The sequence below is a fragment of the Myxocyprinus asiaticus genome, chromosome 50 (assembly GCF_019703515.2).
Source record: "Myxocyprinus asiaticus isolate MX2 ecotype Aquarium Trade chromosome 50, UBuf_Myxa_2, whole genome shotgun sequence".
Taxonomy (NCBI): Eukaryota; Metazoa; Chordata; class Actinopteri; order Cypriniformes; family Catostomidae; genus Myxocyprinus; species Myxocyprinus asiaticus.
In genome coordinates this window covers 11369452-11393049 of record NC_059393.1, presented here as the reverse complement: position 1 = coordinate 11393049, position 23598 = coordinate 11369452, and the positions used below count along the sequence as shown (strand labels likewise).

The window sequence follows — 23598 nt, the reverse complement described above, 5'->3', positions numbered from 1 at the left end:
CTTGTGTTAGAAAATAACTTTTTTATTAAAAATCATTAAAATCAGTTTTACGCCCTAGAAATGATTTTCAGATGCATTTTCTTTACCTTAACCAGGATATCTTTTCTCATACCATATTACCAATCATATCAACATCAAATGCAAAGGCAGCAGTAGATAATAAAGATGTCCGAGCATTGTGTTAGACAGTATGTTACAGTATGTTACACTATATATTTGTCTACTGTTATGTAATTGCTGTTTCAAGTTTTTTTTTTTTTTTTTTTTTTTTTTTTTGATGTTCAGTGCAAAATTGTTTATTATATCATAATAATACAAAAAAAATATGCATATATATATATATATATATATATATATATATATATATATATATATATATATAATCTGTAATTCTGCTTAATCCTAACCCTTTCCTGATTAACCATAAATGAGTCAGTCAAAGACTCGGAAAATTTGGAATCACACACCCCTAACTGTTGCTGTTGCTGATGGTGGCGAGTGGCACAGACGTAAGGTGGGTGGGGACATCCGAGGCGTTGTCGGGGATAAACCAAACGCACGCTCGGGCGACGGAACGCTGAGCTCGCGCTAATCCGCATTTCAGGGCACGCGCTGGAGAAGATCAAATAAACAAAAGCGTTATTTCAGGTAAGGTTTTTCAACATCCAGCACGTATCTACTGACGGAGGTATGCAAGGACGCGTTGAGTTAAAAGAAACCCGGAATAAATCTTTACTGCTTCGCATATTGGGGCCAGGCTGGGCATACATACTATAAAATGTCAACGAAAATGACAGATTTCAGATTGCATGCAAGTAAATGGGTCAGTAAACGAAATGGCCAGATCGCTGTTAGCAGCAATATAGCTACCTAATGTTGTCTCTATTGCATTAGTGCAACCGCTAGCAAGGTTCTCTTGCCTGACAGTCCTGCATGGCACAAGTTGTCGCAGTACTTGCATGCAACTACTGTATTTGCATGCATAATAAATCAGGGTTCGTTTCTTACAGGTCACATAATGTATGCAAATGATGATGCACCTAAAGCAATTGAGATCAGTGGCATCGATTGGTGGTGGTTCACAATATTTGATGCACTTGCATTATTGTTGATAACTAGATATATTTAACATTGAAAGTCTGGAAATATAAGGGAATCTTAAAATGTTACATACATGGAAATCAATAAATATTTCATTGCATGTCAGATGCATTTCATATACTGTATATATAATAGTAAAATAAATTAATTGGTCAAATTCTATGGCAATCCTAACAAATGTGTAAATCTAGGGCTAATTTACAAGTTATGAAGCACAGTTTGATACAAGCTCCTCATTGTCCTTGCTCACAGTTGACCATCTCCTGTCCCTTTAGAAATCTGACACCACCATGACTGCAGAGGAGATTATAAACATTAAAGAAGCTGAGATCATCAAGCTGATCTTGGACTTTCTCAACTCCAGAAAGCTTCACATAAGCATGCTTGCTCTAGAAAAGGAGAGCGGAGTCATCAATGGTCTTTACTCAGATGATATGCTTTTTCTGAGGTGGGTAATATGCTGCTGTGGTCAGCTGTGTCTTTTAAAACCTAAACAACTAGTTGGAGGAGCAGTTCAACCCAAAATAAAAATGTAATCTCCATGAACTGCCCCATTATGTCGCTCCAGACCTGTATTTTCTTTCTTCCTTTGAACCCTAATGAAGTTTTTTCTAAGCATTTATTTTCAATATAACAAAAAATAATGGGAATTGGGGCTGTCGAGCTCCAAAATTGACTAAAAAGCCCTATAAAAGTACCATAAAAAGTCATTTTTGGAGTAGTTTTGCTCACATTTGGTCCTTTGTTTTTCTTTAATAGGCAACTTACATTAGACGGGCAATGGGAGGAAGTTTTGCAGTTCATTCAGCCATTGGAGTGCCTGGATAAATTTGACAGAAAGAGGTGAATGATGTCAGTTTTACTTGTGTGCTGGTGCGTAATGGCTTTGAGTGTTCTGTACCTTCGCCAGAACATCTCTTAACATGTTTTGCTTGTCTCATAGTCATTTGGGTGTTTTGCTTCTTTCAGGTTTCGATATATAATCCTAAAACAAAAATTTCTGGAAGCTCTCTGTGTAAACAATGCCATGTCTGCATCAGATGACCCTGAGAATGTGAGTGTTTCCTTGTGTGTGTACAAAATAAGATTTAGATAGACTTGAATATTGCTTGTCTTTAAAGGTGATGTTTGTAATTTTTTCTATTAAAATATTTAACCCCAGATTAATAAACAGAGACCACTATAAGGAAGCCATTCGTAGGTACATTTTCTTAGAAAACACTGTGGCATCATCAAAACATTTCTCTGTTTTTTTGAAAGATCCCGACCAACCTGACATGGCAACATTGGCTCAACCAATGGTGTGAGTTTAGGGCGGGACTATCTGTTTAGCCAACCAATGGAAAACTGGGGAAATGTTTGGGAAACTTGTTTGAAAAATTTTTTGCAATTCGGTTTGGTGCCACTAGTGGTGCAGAAATTACTCACTTCACCTTTAATGTAATATGAAACAGGCGTATCAGATATAGTTGTCTGTAATAAAATAAACAGTGTCCTAATATTACATTCAGTACATTTACATGCACTACAATTCTGATGTCATGTAAACGCTTTAGTCCGACTGTCGGCTTATTGCATTCATAGCCAACATGTAGGAAGAGATCATTTTGACAAGCTTTGCTATTTGAATTGTAATATGATAAACATTTATCATCTAAAATTGCCGCACAGACCTGCTAGAGAGCGACTCCCTAACTTTGAATGAAGTAAATGCAGACTATATTTTTTAACGCAACCTCTTGCGGTTTAGTACTCCTGCAAGGTCATATCACGATTTAAATCTTAATTCAATCAATCGTGCAGCCTTAATAGATATCATATATATGTCTCAGAGGTTAAAGTCTGCAGGTTTCAAAGAGTTTGGGGTGTTTTTTCCTTTTTCCATGCCCATTTTTATCATATAATGCATGTCAACATTTTTGGATGTCTGGACTCTTATCTGCGGGGGCTTAAGATTATACATACAAATCGTCTGATATTGGCTACTGGTAATGAGTAGCCTACTTTCAATTAGAAGCACTCCTCTCTCTTGTCATTGTCACCCCACCTCTTAGGGCTATCCTTCAGCCAGGCTCATAATGGGAGTAGGCAGGAAAGAGGAGAGGTGCAACTTAATGAGCCTCGTTTGGGCAGTGGATGATGAGTCACACCTGATGTGAGTGGAGCCTTTTCACCGCTGCCATTAAAATGTAGAGTGCACCTCTCCTCATGGAGCTGGCTTTTATCTCCTTGTGTGCACACACTGGCATCTTTGCAGGTCCAGGAACGGAGTGGGGAGGGTCTGGCACGAGTTAGATGTGTTGCCGGACCCACACCCCGGACCCTGGTTTTGGGTTGTGTCCTGATCTTGAATCAGAATATGCCTGAAAGAAACTCTGTTTTATAACCATTCCAGATGATCCTTTCCTCTGTCCTTCCCTTCTTTAGCTTGAGCTTTCCATGCAAGAAGCTGTCAAATCCCTCCATGCACTGGAAGAATTCTGCCCAACCAAAGAAGACTACAGCAAACTTTGCTTGCTTCTGACCCTCCCCCGCCTCACCAACCATGCTGAATTCAAAGACTGGAACCCCAGTACTGCCCGCGTCCACTGCTTTGAGGAGGCCTGCTCCATGGTGGCTGAATTTATCCCTGCGGACCGTAAACTGAGCGAAGCAGGCTTCAAAGCCAGCGGGGACCGTCTCTTCCAGCTCTTAATTAAGGGAATACTGTACGAGTGCTGCGTCGAGTTTTGCCAGAGCAAGGCGACTGGAGAGGAGATCAATGAAGAGGAAGTTCTTCTAGCTGTGGATGTTCTTTGTGGTAATGGTTGTGAGGAACTGGACTTGAGTTTGCTCTCATGGCTTCAGAACCTCTCATCATCCGTCTTTGCCTGTGCATTTGAGCAGAAGACCTTGAACATCCACGTGGACCGCGTCGTCAAACCCACCCGGACAGGTCACGCAGACCTTCTCACCCCTCTCCTCACCAAACTTTCACCCTGCCCGGCTTCGCCCCTGAGCCGACCCCAATCGGCAGATACGTACATGTCACGGTCTCTCAATCCCGCCCTGGACGGATTGTCACACGGCTTGGCAGGAAGAGAAAAGAAAATCTTGGAAGCTGATGGAAAAACAACAGCCATGTCGCAGTCTTTCGCTAACTTTGGGTATCCTTCTGGGTCAAATTCAAGCCGAAATGCTCTGGAGGGCAGTGTCTTTACTGAATCTCCAGACAGGTGATCTTGCAATCTCACTGCATGACTAATTTAGGTTTGTATTTTCTACTCGTTTTATAGAGTAGAACAGTCTGATTGCGGAAGTAAAATTCCAATCAATTTTTTCGATAGGGGAATTGATTATTAGCGATAACTTACAAAGCGACAGACCTACCGTGACCTCTGACGTTTTTAATCGATGATATATCCCTAATATCATACGTACATTACCCAGACATCTATTTGATGTGTGTGTTTACATCTGGAAGGTGTATTTTTTTAGGTTGCTTGCTCATCTGCAATTTGTCTTTTAATTAAATTTGTACGTTTCCTCATGGAAGTCAACAAGACGTTCAGCAGATGTCTGAGACATTTATGGTTTAGAATGTTTGTAAATCTGATCTTTTTAAGATGTTTAGCAGATGTTAATTAGAATGCAATGCTTTCCAGATAAAATGCTCGTAAACAGACATCTCAGAGATGTACGTCAAGTCAAGTAATTTTAATTTGAATAGCGCCTTTCACAACACACATCGTTTCAAAGCAGCTTTACAGAAGATCAGGCATTAACAGAAGATAAAACTGTAATATCTATTATGTCTTAAAGTCATCATTGTGTAGTTTGATAAAATACGATTGTGAATTGTTTAAAAATAAGTAATTTAAATAAGAATTGTATTTATAACCCCAGTGAGCAAGCCAAAGGCGACTGTGGCAAGGAACACTCCATAAACCACAACACCATAAGATGTTGGTTAATGGAGAAAAATAACCTTGGGAGAAACCAGACTCACTGTGGGGGCCAGTTCCCCACTGGCTAACATCATGAATATAATGCCAATATTACTTATGTATAGTGCAAGTCATGGTTTAAAATTATTAAACTAAGTGTTAAGGGTCAGTGTTTAAACAAAGATTTTGTAAGAACTGTAAGATTAATGACTAATGTCTTTGAAGTTCATCCTGGATTAACTGCAGAAGTTCATTTAGATGCAATTGTCTTTGTTAGTTGGCTGATGAAGGGTTTTGTTGGCAATTAATTGATAGTCTATATATTCCATTTTTAAGAGTGTAGTCCATCATTAGACCGAGGTGATGTAGGCAGAGATCAGTTAGGTGCATCACAGTTCAAACTGGCCGGTTATTTCGGTGAGGTCTCTCCAAAGTTCAGGCTATGGCATATGAAGTATCCCATGTCTTATGTTTGGAGTTGGCATCAGTTCATCCTCTGAAGTCCATCGTAATAGACTGAAGTGATGTTTGGCTGGCACCGGCTGCTATTAGTCATCATCACACAGCGACACGTAGCAGTGGAGTCCAACACCAAGCAGGAACGGAGCTGGATCTGGCCGGTTCTGGTGACCTCAGGATACGAATCCCGAGATTGAGACAGGGAAACAAATAAAATAATATTAGCATAGATGCCATTCAATTTATTGCAGAATTATAGATCATGAGCACTGTTTTTGGTTCTGGCAGACCTAACTAAAGCAGCCTAATTGTGTGGTGAAGAATAAATTAGGTGTATGCCTGGCTAAATAGATGCGTCTTTAGTCTAGACTTAAACTGAGTGAGTGTGTCTGCATCTCGAACAGTGTTAGGGAGACTATTCCATAGTTTAGGAGTCAAATATGAAAAGGATCTACCTCCTTTTGTGGATTTTGATATTCTAGGAACTATTAACAGGCCAGAATTTTGGGATCGTAATTGAACGTGATGGAATATAGTGTGGTAGAAGGTCACTTAAGTACTGCTGAGCTAGACCATTCAAAGCTTTGTACGTAGTTAACAGAATTTTAAAATGAATACGAAATTTAACAGGTAGCCAACGACAGTAACAATGATAAAATGGGGCTAATATGATCATATTTCATGGTTCTCGTCAGCCCTCTGGCTGCTGCATTTTGAACCAATTGAAGTTTATTTATTGATGTTGCTGGAAATCCTCCCAGTAATGCATTACAATAATCTAGTCTTGAGGTCATGAACGCATGAATTAGTTTTTCGGCATCAGCATCAGAGAGCATGTGTCGTAATTTAGCAATATTTCTGAGGTGGAAGAATGCTGTTCTACAAACACTGGAAATGTGATTTTCAAAGGACAGATTGGTATAAAATATAACACCTAAGTTCTTTGCTGTTGAAGACAATGTAACGGTACATTCATCGAGAGTCAAATTATGTTTTAGCAGCTTATTTTTAGAGGTTTTTGTTCCAGTAATTAGTACCTCTAATTACATGTACGTGTGCTGTCTGGGATGCTTCTGTTGAAGCCATCAGTCGAAGTTATTCCAACTTAATTTCTTTTTAAATAATATTTAATAGTGGAATTTCTGGTGAAGAACTACACTACCCATGATCCTGATGGGAAACGATCCACCAATCAGAGAATCACAGCAAGCAAACTGCAGCAACAGCCCTCTCCCATGATGCAATCTAGTCGGTCTTCCTACCTACACTCTCAGAGTTATATATTTGTGTATATTTGGTTATTTTGAAGTATACTTTAAATATGTTTATTCTATACTTATTATCAAAAATTTTAAATTAGATTTTTTTTTTTTTTTTTTATTTATTTCATTTGATAACATCATTTGCAATGCTTCATGGAAATGTAGTTGTAGTAGCACCTTTGTCTTTTGTCTGATTTTCAAATAATTTTTTTGCTTCAAATCTGAGCTTGTTGGTTTCGTTCATGGCTTTCAACTTTTTTATAAAGAGTTTTATAAAACTCCTATTGGAAACTCCTTCCAGAACCAAGACGGCTAAAACTGGGACCCCACTGTTGTACTCTATTGACAGTTGTACACATGTGGATGTTACCATCTGCTCTTGCAACAGCTAAAGGTGAAGCAAGAAATTTCTGTGCATCTAGCAGCACCAAATTAAATAATAGCTATATTCTGAAGAAAACGTGAGTGGTGCTTTACCATAAAAACTGACAGCCACTATACTAGGGTGTTCTAGGTGGTTGCTAGTTGCCCGCCGAGAATGTTGTCTCTGTCCAAGGCATTACTGCGAGCAGTGAAATTTAACATATGGACAAGCTTAACACTCATAATCCTGTTAAACTCACTGAAGTAAACCCTGACAGCTCTACTAGTGAAGTACATACTTGTAAAAAGACAGGGACTTACAGAAAACATACAGTACGAAGCCTTATAGATTTGCACTTTGAAAATGATTACCAAACACTTTTTCTTTTCTCCCCAATTTGGCATGTCCAATTCCCACTGCTTACTAGGTCCTCGTGGTGGTGCAGTTACTCACCTCAATCCGGGTGGCGGAGGACAAGTCTGTTGCCTCCGCTTCTGAGACAGTCAGTCATCTTATCACGTGGCTCACTGTGCATGACACCGCGGAGACTCGCAGCATGTGGAGGCTCATGCTATTCTCCGCGATCCATGCACTACTTACCACGCGCCCCACTGAGAGCGAGAACCACTAATCGCGACCACAAGGAGGTTACCCCGTGTGACTCTACCCTCCCTAGCAATCAGGCCAATTTTTGGTTGCTTAGGAAACCTGGCTGGAGTCACTCAGCACACCCTGAATTCGAACTCACGACTACAGGGGTGGTTGTCAGCGTCAATAATCGCTGAACTACCCAGTCCCCCTACCAAACACATTCTTAACTGATTTTTAGTTAATTTAGTGTACTGCACAGAACTTTGTCTTTTGTCACATTCTAGTTGTTACAGTCTTAACCAAAAGATAGCAGTATTCGATTAAGTTTTTGTTTATTTCACATCAAGGTACTTTGTTATTAGTGTGGTCTTGTGTATTGACTGATGTCATGCTGTTCATCCAGAGCACAAACAAAGGTAGAGAAGATAAGCGGCTCGGGAACCAACTCTCTGCATCCTCCTCTGACTCCTGGGAAGGATGGTGGCAACATGGCTGCAGGTGAAAAGTCTGAGGTAAGTTCCCTTTCCTCAGTGTTTTAGCAGAGTGATATGAAAATGTATCCACAAATCACTATATTTCAGCACAAGGACAAATATTACACATATTAAAAAGAACACAAATTTTGTCCAATCATTTTTGTTCCTTAATGTATTAAGTACATGTCAGGGCTCACCAGTAAGCCTTTTTTTTTTCTGCCAATACTGAACCACAGAAAAGATCAGTTTTATTTATTGCAATTTTTATGTCGGAAATATATTTAGGTTTTACATTAGATTTTAAGTTTTCTTTACAAAAATGTAAAAAGAAATAAAAATAATTCACTTAGTATCTTGAAATTATACAGCTAAAATAAAACTGCATAACAGCTTCATAATTTCATGAACCCACTTTTGTTGGAAAACTATTGCAAACTGTGATTTATGATTTTTTACACATTCTAACGGCTTCCAAGAAGATCACAAATCATTGAAGTAATTTCAATGAAACCTCAGGTATGTAAGCCAGTTAGATAACATTGACATGGAGACATATTTAAATCAACATGATTCACAAAAACAATGATAATCCAGATTATGCTCTTGTGTAGTGTAAAACTTGCTTGCAAGCCGCAGTCCGTTATGATGTGTGAGTGAATTGTTCCTTTTGAGGTGGTTCTTTTTAATGAATATTTCAAAACAGTTCATGAATCTGTGTAAAAGATTTATTAATGAATTGGTCACAATTATTTTTTAATCACAGTGTGACCGTAATCACAAATGACTGGAAGGTTCATGGAAAAGTCATGGAATTTTATTGGTCAAAATGGGGGGGAACAATAAGGATTAGGGCTGAGCCCTTGATATAGATTTGTGCATATTTAAAACATTTTTAATTGTGTTTTGTCAGTGAATTGCCAATTCCAGGAATTAAACCAGCAGGTCTATTTCCAGGCCATGTCTCTGACTAAACCAGCGACCTTTAGTTTACATGCATGGATCTTTAGCCTAATGTACCATTGCAGGAGCAGATTCAGGAGTTCCAGCGTCAGCGGTTGCGGGTGCAGCAGCATCTCGAGCAGAAGCAGCAGCAGAGGCAGCTGTATCATCAGATGCTGGTGGAAGGTGGAGTTCATCCTCCAAACCAGCCATCAGACGCTGCACAACACAACCTCACACAGAAGTTTCTGAACAGGTCAGACCCTCTGATGTGCCCCATAGGCATTAAATGTGTTGAAACTGCAGTGTTGTTGATTGCTTACGTGGCTTCTACTAGCTAAGATGCTGTGATTGCAAGTAAGTGCTTTTTGGACTGAAACTTCTACTTGTATAATCTTGCTTACAACAGAGTTTGTCATTTGTTTCACTTGTTTGTAATGCACATTAACTGTGTTATTTTGCATCACTGCTGTGCCATTACTTTTAGACAGGAATAACAGAATTAGCATGTGCTTTAAGAATATTATTATTTTTTTATATATATAGTGATAGACCATGATATATCAGATATTTGGGCATTTTAAGATTATCATCAATCTTTTGTCAATCTACAATTTTTATAATAAATGTTTTATAAATATTGTACAATATTTATAATAAATTGTAATAAATGTTGTGTAAATCAGTGTAACATTGCTTTTTAGCAGTATTGTGTTCATGTCTTTTGCTTTTCTTAAATTGTATGTATATATCGGCCATTGGCTGCCCTGCTCTCAAAATATCAGCACTGACCATTTAAAAACCCATATCAGACAACCACTATTTTTTTTTAATGGTGGGGGATACCCCGATATGTCTTAAGGCCGATTAGTCTGCCGATATTTGGCACTTTTGAGATAATATCGACATCAGGCGATAACCATGCCACTTAACTGATTAACAAAAGTCAGTTCCAAAATCTATTGACAAATTTGTTGATGGATAATGCATACAAATATTTTAAAAAGTCTTGTAAATGATAATACAAATGCATTTCTTATATTCACAAATATCTGTAGTTAATTTTACAGTTAATGTTGTGTAAAATAAGTGTGGTTTTTTTTCTGGGCTGTTAGTCGCTTTTTAATCAAAGTATTTACATGATACATTGATTAATTTATCAAATTAATTGCAATTATAATTATATATAATTATATGTGTGTGTGTGTGTGTGTGTATGAAATTAGATAATTAAAATACATTAAATTGTTCTGTAAGAGTAATGCATTGATTAGACAATACAAAAAGTGGCTTTAGAAGGCAACATAGGCTATTGTTTATTTCCACGTAATTGCGTCAGACGAACGTTTTTGGTTCTGTGTAAAGTTAAACATAGTTTGAAACTTAGAAAAACACGACTTCCATCCAGCTGTGTTTGAATGAAAGAATGTGTCCTCATCTTGTGCTGTCTGCTGTCAGCTTTCTTTTGTTTCCTGTACAGCTGCGTGTTCCCTGTACAGCTTCAGTTGTGGTTACTGCCCCCTACTGAATAAGACTCTTAAAAAACATGAGATGGTTTAGTACTTCAAGCTCAAATTGCTCAGAAGGAAATGTTTTTGAATTTGGTTAATTCATTGCATTAACGTGTTATTTTAATATTATTAATTGGACTAAATTAACGCGTTAAGTCGACAACCCTAGAGGGATTTTTTTCAATACAATAGTCAGTACAATAGAATTGTAAAAATATCTGCATGATATTGGCCATCGGCCACCCTGCTCTTTAGATATCAGCATTGACCATTGGAAACCCCATATTGCTCAACCCCTAATGTTTTTATATTTTGTGTAGGTCTATTCAGAAACTGGAGGAACTGAATGTGGCAGTGGGCATGGAAGATCTTGGAGAAGATGTTCAGGCTTTGGTCCAGCAGTGTAATGGAATGACAGCCCCCACGGCCAGTAAACAAACACCTGATGTCGGATTAGGCCGGAACAAGGCTTCGGTGGTCAGCAGCACCCCTCAAAAGGGAGGAGGCCGGGGCATTCCTTCACTGGACGAGTCCCCTGTGTTGGTCAGCCAGAGGTGAGGGATGTTTCTTTAGCTCACTACTATTGTAGTCGATTTTAGAGTTTGATAAGCTTTAGCTGGCACTGATGTATCTTCAAGTCTTTCGAGGTGTTTAATGCTGATATATCATGATAGTGTGTTTCAGGACGAGAAACTAAAATCCCCATTCATCGCAGTACAGACGCTGGAGGACACACAGGCTTTGCGAGCAGTTGCCTTCCACCCTTCTGGGGCCCTCTACGCAGTGGGATCAAACTCCAAAACACTGCGTGTCTGCACCTACCCACAATCCCTCAAAGCTAGGTACGGCATCAGTATTTAAGATGCTTTCACTGTCTAAAACTAAATTTAATTTGAAGATTTTTTTTTTTTTTTGGTCTCATGGCCTGATGAATTGTTATGATCTGGAAGAAGTTTATATAAACCATTGCATACAAAAGAGTAAAAATAGACAATATATTGGTTTTACCAATTAATCGGTGCCAATAGTTGCTTTTTGTATGTTTTTTTTTTTATTTATTTTTTTATTCCTCTGTGTTCCTCATCTGAAGGATTCTGTAGTAAGAACGACCTAACAGCGGCTTCTATAGGTGAAATCTCTTGACACCTCATGGAGATTTGCTGTATCTAAATCTTTAATTATTGACAATATTCATCATATTTTAACCTCACTTGCTTATTTTGATTAGATAATCAAGTGTTCTAAATTGAAGCGAGGGCATGCAAAGAAAAATGTGACTAAATCGAAACGTGCCCTGTCAACAAATGTGGTGTGTGTGTGTGTGTGTGTGTGTGTGTGTGTGTGTGTGTGTATATATATATATATATATATATATATATATATATATATATATATATATATATTAGGGGTGTAACAGTACACAGAAGTCACGGTTCGGTACGCTGCGTTGCGAGCTCCGACACAACCTAGTAATGTTTTGTTTGTTTTGTTCACAATTCTTATGTTTTTTATCTTGGATGTTGTCTGCCTTATTGTCTACGACAGACAAACACTTTTGGACATTGGTTCAGCAATCTCACACCGTAAACCGGACTTCACATTCCTCAATGCCGACCCGCTGTTTACAAACACGCAAGCAGAGCCCTTTGTCTGGGCAGCACGGCCGCGGAAACGCAGGAGGAAAAGGGGAAACAGAGCCAGCGTTCTCATCGGAGTAAGACACCGCGCAAATCGACCCCCGCTACCCACTATTCTACTGGCAAATGTTCAGTCTCTGGATAACAAGCTCTGCGAGCTGAAAGCGCGGATCTCTTTCCAATGAGATACAAGGGACTGCTGCATTATCTGCCTAACAGAAACTTGGATGTCTGCGGAGATTCCAGACTCAGCCATTGAACCCGTGGGGTTCTCCGTGCACCGAGCGGACAGAGCGAAAGACCTCTCAGGTAAAAGCAGAGGTGGTGGTGTATGTTTTATGATCAACAAATCCTGGTGTGATCAGAGGAACGTACATTCTATCAAGTCTTTCTGCTCTCCTGATCTGGAATTTCTTATGCTTCTGTGTCGACCATTCTGGCTACCGAGGGAATTCACAGCGGTCATTATCACTGCTGTGTACATTCCCCCACAAGCCGACACAGACCAGGCACTCAAGGAACTGTATGGGATTATAAGTGAGCAGGAAACCGCGCACCCTGAGGCTGCATTCATTGTGACCGGGGACTTTAATAAAGCCAGTTTAAAATCAGTCGCACCAAAATATCACCAGCACATTAGTTTCAACACACGAGGGGAACGGGTTTTGGACCATTGCTACTCTCCGTTCCGGGATGGCTACAAATCCCTCCCCCGCCCACCATTTGGCAAATCGGACCACTCTTCCATTCTGCTTCTGCCCGCTTACAGGTAGAAATTGAAACAGGAAGCACCCACCCTCAGAACGATCCAGTGCTGGTCGGACCAATCAGACTCTACGCTACAAGACTGTTTTGATCACACGGACTGGGAGATGTTCCGTTCCGCCTCTGATGACGACATCGAGCTTTACGCTGATAGCGTAATGTGTTTTATCAGAACGTGCGTAGAGGACGTCTTTCCGACCAGAACTGTACGAATCTATCCGAATCAGAAACCTTGGATCAATAGCGATGTTCGCACTTAATGTGCGGACCTCCGCTTTTAATTCCGGGAACGTGGAGGAGCATAAACAAGCCAGTTATGCTGAAGCTACAGAGGTTAGTTCACTCTCCGTCTCTGTAGCGGATGTAACCCGATCCTTCCGACGGGTGAATATCTGCAAAGCCGCTGGCCCAGACGGCATTCCGGGCCGCGTCATCAGAGCGTGCGCGAACCAGCTGGCTGGTGTTTTTACGGACATTTTCAACCTTTCCCTCTCTTTGTCTGTAGTCCCCACATGCTTTAAAACATCCACCATTGTGCCTGTTCCACCATTGTTGCTCTGACCCCCATCATCAGCAAATGTTTTGAGAGACTAATCAGAGATTACATCTGCTCTGTGCTGCCTCTCTCTCTTGACCCGCTGCAGTTTGCTTACCGCAACAACCGCTCCACTGATGATGCCATTGCATCTACACTACACACTGCTCTCTCCCACCTGGAAAAAAGGAACACTTATGTGAGAATGCTGTTTGTAGACTACAGCTCAGCATTCAACACCATAGTGCCCTCCAAGCTAGATGAGAAACTCCGGGCTCTGGGCTTAAACAGCTCGCTGTGCAGCTAGATCCTGGACTTCCTGTCAAGCAGACGCCAGGTGGTTAGAATAGGCAGCAACATCTCCTCATCACTGACCCTCAACACTGGAGCCCCACAGGGCTGTGTTCTCAGCCCACTACTGTATTCCTTGTACACACATGACTGTGTGGCAACACATGGCTCCAATGCCATCATTAAGTTTGCTGATGACACGACGGTGGTAGGTCTGATCACTGACAATGATGAAACAGCCTACAGAGAGGAGGTGCACACTCTGACACACTGGTGTCAGGAGCACAACCTCTCCCTCAACGTCAGTAAGACAAAGGAGCTTGTGGTGGACTTCAGAAGAAAAGACAGAGAACACAGTCCCATCACCATCAATGGAGCACCAGTGGAGAGAGTCAGCAGCTTCAAGTTCCTGGGTGTCCACATCACTGAGGAACTCACATGGTCCATCCACACTGAAGTCGTTGTGAAGAAGGCTCATCAGCGCCTCTTCTTCCTGAGACAGCTGAGGAAGTTTGGAATGAACCGCCACATCCTCACACGGTTCTACACCTGCATTGTAGAGAGCATCCTGACTGGCTGCATCTCCACCTGGTATGGCAATAGCACCGCCCACAACCGCAAAGCACTGCAAAGGGTGGTGCGAACTGCCAGACACATCATCGGAGGTGAGCTTCCCTCCCTCCAGGAAATATATACAAGGCGGTGTGTGAAAAAAGCTCGGAGGATCATCAGAGACTCCAGCCACCCGAGCCATGGGCTGTTCTCACTGCTACCATCAGGTAGGCGGTATTGCAGCATCAGGACCTGCACCAGCCGACTCCATGATAGCTTCTTCCCCCAAGCAATCAGACTTCTGAACTCTTGATCTCCCACGATCAAAATACATCAGCACTGCACTTTATTACCCTTACTCTTATATCTCACACCGGACTGTCATAAATTATATTATTATTATATTATATTCTCTCTTAACAACTGACTATCAACCGACAGCCTGAATGTCAGTACAATACAATACAATACTGTACATTCTAAATATATATATACTTTTTTATATATTTTTATTTTTATTGAATAATGTGTATCTATATAGTGTGTATTGTATACTGTACAGTGTATGTTATTATTTGTATATTGTTGAGTGTAATTATGTGTATATCAGATGTTTAAATTGTGTTGTGTTAATTTGATGTTATTGTAAATTGGTATATGTCTCATCACTGTCACGACTGCTATGTTGATCGGAACTGCACCCAAGAATTTCACACACCATTGCACTTGTGTATATGGCTGTGTGACAAAGTGATTTGATTTTGATTTGATTTGTACCTCGGTTTTGGGGTCACGGTTCGATACAAGTTCGGTACAAAAGGAAAAAGCAACAAATCCCAAATGCTAGGTTTCTTTTCATTTATTTTGAACAGACAGTAGTGCAAATTACAGTTTGTTCCACCTAGCGGCATTTAGTCCTCCCTGAGGTAGTTGGTACAGTACAGCCTCCTTTAGTGTATTAAGCACTAAGCAGTAAACAGAATGCACTCTTGCATAGGCCATATTTTTTTGTAGTATTGATAAAAAAACAAAAGGTATTTGGTCACAGGCAGCTACAAAACTGAAAAGCATCTCTTGTGTTATAAAAGTACAAAATAAATAGAATAATGAAAAATAAACTTGTGCATTAGGAGAAGCCATTATTTTTTTGTGTTTGGGCATATAGGGTCTCTTCTTCTTCTGCTCTTTTTCCTGTTGTGGCGGTTAGCAAACAGTGTTACATTACCGCGTGCGCCCCCTTCTGGATTTGAGTGGATTGTCTGTGACTGACCCGGATGTTATTCTTCGTCTGACTGCATGCACCGAACCGTGACGTCAGTACCGTGACGGTTCGGGACGAATACATGTACCGTTACACCCCTAATATATATATTAATCCTTAATCTCTTTTAATATATAGGCTTTAAAGGGCTTAATTTGGTAAATACTTAAAGCTGCACTATGTATGATTTTTTTTGTTGAAAATGAACAAATTGTCATTATTGATTTTAAGTACATAAACAATCAGTGTTCAAAACAATAAGTAAGCCTATAAAAATAATTTGTATTTTGAACTGTCGGGTTGGATTTGGTGTGAAATCGTTGGCTTATGTCGTTCCTCTTTGCATTATGACGTCATGTCCGTAAACACAGGAAAGAAGTGCCAGCTGTCTCATGTTCCGGCTGAGGACGCTGTTCAGTTCAGTCAGTCACTGTCGCTGCAGTCTGGATGGATGTTTATCTGTTATCCATTTGGCGAAGTTGTTTACCTGCTATTATGCTTGGAATTGGATACAGTATGTTGTCTGGTAGGGGTAATGCTTTTATGAATCAAACATTACTCGTGTGTTTACCGATCACGATCCATTGTCAGTGGAAGTTACTGTGCATGTTTACTAATACGTATGACTTCTGAAATTGACTTCTTGTACATATTATTTTCATGTTTAATAAAGTATATTTTATCCCCATTATTGCTCGTTTTATAGTGTTATAAGGCCTACAGTTTCACTTGCTTAATCAACTGCCGTATTTTTGTTTGTTTTTCGTTTTAGTCTTTTGACAAAAATGTCCTTTAAAAATAGTCACTATTTCGTCACGTTATATTAATTAATTTTAGTCAGTTTTACAAAAATTACATATTATTTTCATTGAATAAAATGTTATCTTTTACTTGATGATGACATGCAATATGGACAAAAAGAGTCAAACTGTAACAGACCAAACTTTAATCAAATATTCAAATATTTAGAAAAAACAAACAAATTATAAACATTTTCTAATGTAAACTTGTATCAAACATACAGTATAAATGTACATAGGCCTACTGTCCTTATTGTGAAAAACCTGAGCTCCTGAAATAATAATGTATAGATGGAAGTATTAGCTACCTTTTAGAAGTTAGCCTACTGTACTCTGAATTCTTCATGCTTTAGAGACTTATTCATTTTCCATGAAAGGATATTACATTGCATGTGCATGTTTCTTATGGAAAAAGTGTATTCACAACGCAAATTACGATTATTCTGACTAGCGCATTTAATTCAAGTTCACATGTTAATTCCTTAATTTATTAAAGCGGTTAATTTTGCTGGTGATAGCGTGTTCAACTCAGGCAGTTTAAGCAGAGAAATGCCCAACACACTGGATTAATGGATTAAATGAATCCATATCTAATATCATCTTCTAAAACCCCGATTCCCAAAAAGTTGGGACAGTATGAAACATGCTAATAAAAACAAAAATGAGTGATTTGTAAATTATATTCACCCTTTGCTATATTGAAAGCTCTACAACTACACATGATATGATGTTTTACCCTGTGAATTCAAATTGTTTTTTTTAAATGTACAGTAATTTCAAATCAGATGACTGCAACACACTCAAAAAGTTGGGACAGTCGAGTGTTTATCACTGTGAAACAACACCATTTCTTCTAGTAACACTTATTAAGCATTTGGGCACTGAAGACACAAGTTTGTTAAGTTTAGAAAGTGGAATTTTCCCCCATTCATCCATTATGTAGGTCTTCAGCTGCACAGTTGTACGGGGTCTTCTGCTTCATAATGCACCACACATTCTCAGCTGGAGATGGTCAGGACTTCAGGCAGGCCAATCTAACACCCAATAGGGCAGTAGTGTCGAAACACGACAGACCTAATGTATTCTTCCGCAAATTGCTTGCTATTTTAAATTTCAACCACAGATGTCGCTAGAGAGCACAAAGTTACATAGTGCAGCTTTAAATATAGAGCAAAATTGTAACAAACTTTTTTTAACAAAAGTTATTTCAAAATAAAAGTCCCAAAAATAAGTAAGTGTATTTCTGGCTTGTTTATAGTTAAAAGTCACGTATTATGCTTATATATAATAATAATAATATTATTATTATTTTGGTCGCACAATAAACTGCATCTGGGATTTTTTTACATTTTGGATTCTTGTAGCCTCTGTGCCTGTGATAGTTAGGAAAGATTATGAACTTTTTTCGTTTTTTTATTTTTTTATTCTATAAATCGATTTTAAAGACTATGGCCGATTTAATTGGTTATCCACCACCTTAGGTATCGGTATTAGCATCTGCAAAATCTACCAATGGTTGACCTCTACAAAAAGGTGTCCCTGACACTTTGGTGACCAGGGGCCATAAATTATTTTGGCAAGTAAATAAAAAGTTACTGACCAGTAATCAGTAAATTTATAAGGAACTGCAACACAATGAATAGGTCAAACTGTAAGAGCGATAGTCGGACCCTGGTGTTGTGAGCTATTCAAATCAAAGACAGTTGCGCTTCTAACAGTTAACCTCAGTGGAAAATTTATCTTAAGAAGTTTATCTAGGATAACTAATCTTTTTTACCTCCAGAACTCCACATGGCGACACATGTGGAATTACGACTTAAACAAAAATATGAGGAATAAAATCACGATTCAGCTCAATTGACACTGTGAACAGCGCTATTTTGTCACTAATATGCAGGGAAACAACAGCTAAATACCATTGTCAGAAGGGCAAAAATATATTTTTAAATAGAAAATATAGTTTTATGGCCAGTAAACTTTCTCGATTCTATTAATTCATATGGCAAACATTTGAGTAATTGTTGATCCTTATTGTGATGGTCTGGCAGGGTGCCAAAATACTGACTTTTGTCCTGTACCATGGTATTTACATGGTACTCCAAGTTACTTCAAAGAATACCTTGGCACATGTTCAAAAACATGGTAATACTTTGTAGTACCCAATATAAGTGTGCAGAGAGTTGGTCATCTACAAGCTCTGTTCTTCCTCTATAGTGCTCAAAGTCCAGTAAGGCAGCCTGACATCTGCTTTAAACGTATTAAGCACCATAAAGGCTCCATCTACTGTGTTGCCTGGAGTCCCTGTGGGCAGCTGCTTGCCACGGGCTCCAATGACAAGTATGTCAAAGTTCTTCCTTTCAACGCAGACACCTGCAACGCCACAGGTAATATGAAAATATGTATCTTGTGTAGTGTGAATATAATCATAAAGTGAAGTAAATTAAATCTTAATTATGAGCCTATGAATAAGATATGTAATGTTTAGTGTGTATATTTTGACTGCAGGGCCAGATCTAGAGTTCAGCATGCATGATGGCACTATCAGAGACCTGGCGTTTATGGAGGGCCCAGAGAGTGGAGGCGCCATTCTCATTAGTGCTGGGGCTGGAGACTGCAACATCTACACGACCGACTGCCAGAGAGGACAAGGCCTTCACGCTCTCAGCGGCCATGCAGGTGCACACAATCTTGACAAAGAAACTAATCTTTCATCTGTCCCCTTATAAATGGTTGACAAGAAATGAGATGAACTGAATGCTTCTGTAACATTATGCCGTATTGTTTTCTTGTATGTGTGCATATATGAATATGTTCTGACTTGCTGCCCTGTGTGTCTGTTTACAGGACACATACTGTCTCTGTACACCTGGGATGGGTGGATGATAGCATCTGGTTCTCAGGATAAAACAGTGAGGTTCTGGGATCTACGTGTGCCCAGCTGTGTGAAAGTGGTCGGGACAGCTCTGCATGGAACAGGTCTGAGGTTTCAGTCTGCTCTTTCTCGTATTAAGAAGTAAAAAAAGTCCAGAATTGGAAAGTGGATCATTTCTTGCAGCACTTTCACCTGAATCCATAAAACTAATCCCTACATATCATATGTATGTACATGTCTCTTTTGTTGGTTCAACATGAAATGCCATTTGCATCACATTTAATTTACAGAAATATAAGGGCTGTCAATTGAATTAAAATTTTAAATCTAATTAATTACATGATGTGCTGATTAACTAATCGAATTAATTATAAGTAATTGCATATATATCAATATTTGCTAAGAAAGGCCCCCAAATCATAAATAATGATAATGTAATAATTTTATTTAAATAATTTAAAAAACTATTTATAATAAATATGATCATTTAGATTTAATTAAAGGAATATTCTGGGTTCAATAAGCTCAATCGACAGCATTTGTGTTATAATGTTGATTACCACAAAAAAAATTATTCAGACTCTATTGTTTGAGCTATAAAGTTGTTTAAATCATCGTTTTTACAGTCGTTGCAGGGTTTGTTGACAATACATCGTCACGGCAACAGTTTTCAAATTGTATGTAACTTTACACCGAAAAGGTTTGCAAGTGATTTTATCACACTAAAAATCATGTTGACATGCATATTGTTTACATCTTGTGTCTGTACTTTTGAAAAAGTGAGAATTGTAACGTTTACGGATTGGCCCCATTCACTTCCAGTGTGCCTGACTGGAACACAGATTTTTGCTTATATTTTTTTTTAAGAAAAGTTAATTTTTGTGGTAATCAATATTATGCCACAAATGCTGTCGATTGAGCATAAATTGTATTAAACCCGAATATTCCTTTAAAAAACGGTACATTATTGTGGCATTATTGTGTAAAGCATTGATTAGATGATACAAAAAGTGGTTTTAGAAGGCAATATATTGTTTACTTAAATATCATTGAGCATAAGGCTGTCATTGGCCCACAGTCAACAGCAATCCATTTTGTAATTGAACTTGTCAATCTGTCCGAGATATGTGTACATTGACGCATCCTGCGTCAGACGGACGCTTTTGGAGCGTCTCACTTTGGTTGCATCGCGTCATAAACACAGCGCTAGTTTGAAAATGAGAAAAACACATCTCGAGAACCCACTCCATCCAGCTGTCTTTATAAGTGAGAACGCGTCCTTGTGCTGTGCTGTCTGCTCTCAGTGAGTTTGGTTTGTTGTCTGTACAGCTGTGCATTGCCTGTTCAGCTAGAGTTGCGCTGACTGCCTCCTGCTGACCGAGGCTCATAAAAATATGAAGGTTAACATTTCTTATAATGATCCAAAAAGATTTTTAAAGCATTCTTTTTCTATATATAATTAGTCAATGTCAGTGAAACACTATATTCAAGCTGGAAATCATATAGGGCAGGATGAGATCCATCAGTTCACCAGATCTCGACCCTATCCTTTCTTTAAATGTAGAAATAACTGTAAGAGAGCTATTAGTAGGTTGATTTCACCGTTAAGTGTAAACTGTGGCCCGATAGCACTTTCCAAAATTGCTCTGTTTGTTTGAGTGGTCCGTTCAGCTTGATGCATTGGTCAACCAATACTGTGAGTTTGGGGTAGGACTATCTGTGCTTTCGACCATTGGTGACAAGTTTTTTCCTGTTTAACTTGTTTTGTATTTGCTAAGGCCTCACATGTACCTCTGCTGTATTGCAGTTAACCCCACTATACTTGTTCAGTCCAACCCAAAAATGTGGAAATTATCCATTACAAATCCAATTATAGCTCTTAAGATTAAATTCTGTGGTTATTGTACATGATGTACACGTGTGTGTGTGTGTGTGTGTGTGTGTGTGTGTGTGTGTGTGTGTGTGTGTGTATATATATATCGGCTACCCAGCTCTTTAGATATTGGCATTGGCTATTGAAAAATCCATCTTTATTAATAAAGTAAATCGGGTCCATTTTCATTTTGTCTTTAGGGTTCTGCATGAACGTTCAGAGGCCACCCAGTTATCTCGTCTGAATAAGCTTGAAAGCTTGCAGAAGTATGCATCTAATAAATGTACATGTTCATGTGCTTGGAATTTTCTGATCACAGGAAGTGCAGTGGCCTCGGTGGCAGTGGATCCCAGTGGGCGGCTCATGGCCACCGGATTGGAGGACTGTCGCTGCATGCTTTATGACATCAGAGGTGGTCGAACCGTCCAGGCGTACAGCCCACACACCAGTGACGTTCGCTCTGTCCGCTTTTCTCCTGGTGCGCACTATCTGCTCACTGGTTCCTATGACAACAAAGTCATGATCACTGATCTTCAAGGTAAGTGGCAACAGTAAGAACAATCTGTCTTGTTTCAAAATGATGATGTTGTCTAGGGAGGGAGCTGTATGTACTGTGTCTGCATGATAATGGCCCCTTTAAATGGTTCATCATTTTCAACAAATGTGTATTCTTTTCTCAACACGTTTCTCCAGGGGATCTCACCAAAACTCTGCCAGTTACTGTAGTTGCTGAACACGGTGATAAAGTGATCCAATGCCGGTGGCACACCAGAGACCTCTCCTTTCTGTCCTCCTCAGCTGATAAGACTGTCACACTATGGGCGTACCAGCCTTAACCTACACCAGTCTGCAGACAAAAGAAAAGAAATAGCACAGAACAACTTATCCTTCGGGACTAAAAAAAAGACACATTAAATACTGAAGAAAAAAAATGACTGGATATTGAAATGTTCAATTCTTAAACCTAGTCACGAGTCAACATTTGGAAACGCATGTCCACTGAAGAAGCAGCTATATAAACATCTCCGAAAAATACCAAAATAGCTGACTTTCACATAAACACGTAGCGTTGATTCTGTGTTTTGCTGTTATAAATTCTTGTTGAATGACAAATGTGAGAAAATGTGAGCTAAATTGTGCCTTGGAGTTATTTTCTTTGTAGTTACACTTATTAAATTGAATGTCTTGTAAATATGAGCTTGATGAACTGATCAAGGCATAGTTACAGATGTATAGCACATTGCACTATGGACATTATTGTTCAGTAGATTTTGTCTACTCAGTAGATGAAGTCACGTCATGATATCATAGCACTTGCGGATGTCTTCATGCAGCATGAATATTCATCTCATTATTTAAATGTAAATAAACCAACATTGTAAATATTGAGGAATAATGTTTTGAGAAAGTCATCCTCATTAGGGTGTTGCATACATTTGTTTTAGGAATGATTTTATTTTAGATTGTCATTTTCCTTGTGCATATTTTTATGCATAATATGCATCACTTTTGCACAAATCAGCACCTTTCCTGTTGAGCCAGATTAAAAAGGATAGTACTCGCTCAATCATCTGTTGTACAAAGTATGTTTATTGTCGATTCATGTGAACATGGAAATAAACATTCGCAAGGTATTATGCTTAATGAACAATTGCAAAAACGAACAAAAAAACAATTATAGAAATCAAACAAAACAGAAAAGCATGAAATCCTTTATTATTTATTAGTTTGTATGCATATCTACAGTGAATACAATGTTTAGGTAAAGGCTTAAGATGTTTAGCTTTTACTGGCATTCCTATGTAGCATTTGGGATATAAGATATAAAGGTTATAATCAGTCAAAAGTTAAAATGAGCATAAAATATTCTCTATAAATAAACTAAAATATATTCTTGTTCTTTATACATTACCAAGGTTTTGACACGCTTGATTCAAAGTGTGACCTTTTGATCTGAGGGCTTGTGCCCTTGAAAATAATTTTGAAGACAAAAATAAGTTGTGAAGTGCTTTATAGCATTTTTGCATGGTAATATCTGTGGAAGGAGAAATAGCGCCTATCCTATGCAACTGCACTGCCTGGCCAAAAATAGAAAGTCGCCATTTGGATTTAAGGCAGTGTTATGATCTGGGGTTGCTTCAATTGGTCAGGTCTAGGCTCAGCAATGTCAGCTGACTACCTCAATGTACTGAATGACAAGGTTATCCCGTCAATGGATTTTTTGTCAGAAATTAAAAATTCCTCCATTGTTGCCTAGATTCATCAGGCTCAAATTGTGAAAGAGTGGTTCAGGGAGCATGAGGAATCATTTTCATACATGAATTGGCCACCACAAAGTCCTGACATTAACCCCATTGAAAGTCTTTGGGATGTGCTGGAGATG

General features: G+C 38.9%; 1 protein-coding gene across 1 annotated transcript; it reads left to right on the top strand.

Moving 5' to 3' along the window:
- Window positions 1–520: 520 nt before the first annotated feature.
- LOC127439187 (WD repeat-containing protein 47-like) lies at window positions 521–22841 on the top strand. The gene is made up of 14 exons (XM_051695323.1): window positions 521–648; window positions 1377–1549; window positions 1861–1944; window positions 2071–2155; window positions 3529–4316; window positions 8107–8215; window positions 9205–9374; window positions 10950–11183; window positions 11304–11471; window positions 18685–18854; window positions 18976–19146; window positions 19315–19446; window positions 21535–21753; window positions 21909–22841. Exons 2-14 carry the CDS (start codon window positions 1392–1394, stop codon window positions 22049–22051), a joined length of 2631 nt encoding a protein of 876 aa, XP_051551283.1. The 5' UTR covers window positions 521–648; window positions 1377–1391; the 3' UTR covers window positions 22052–22841.
- Window positions 22842–23598: the final 757 nt, after the last annotated feature.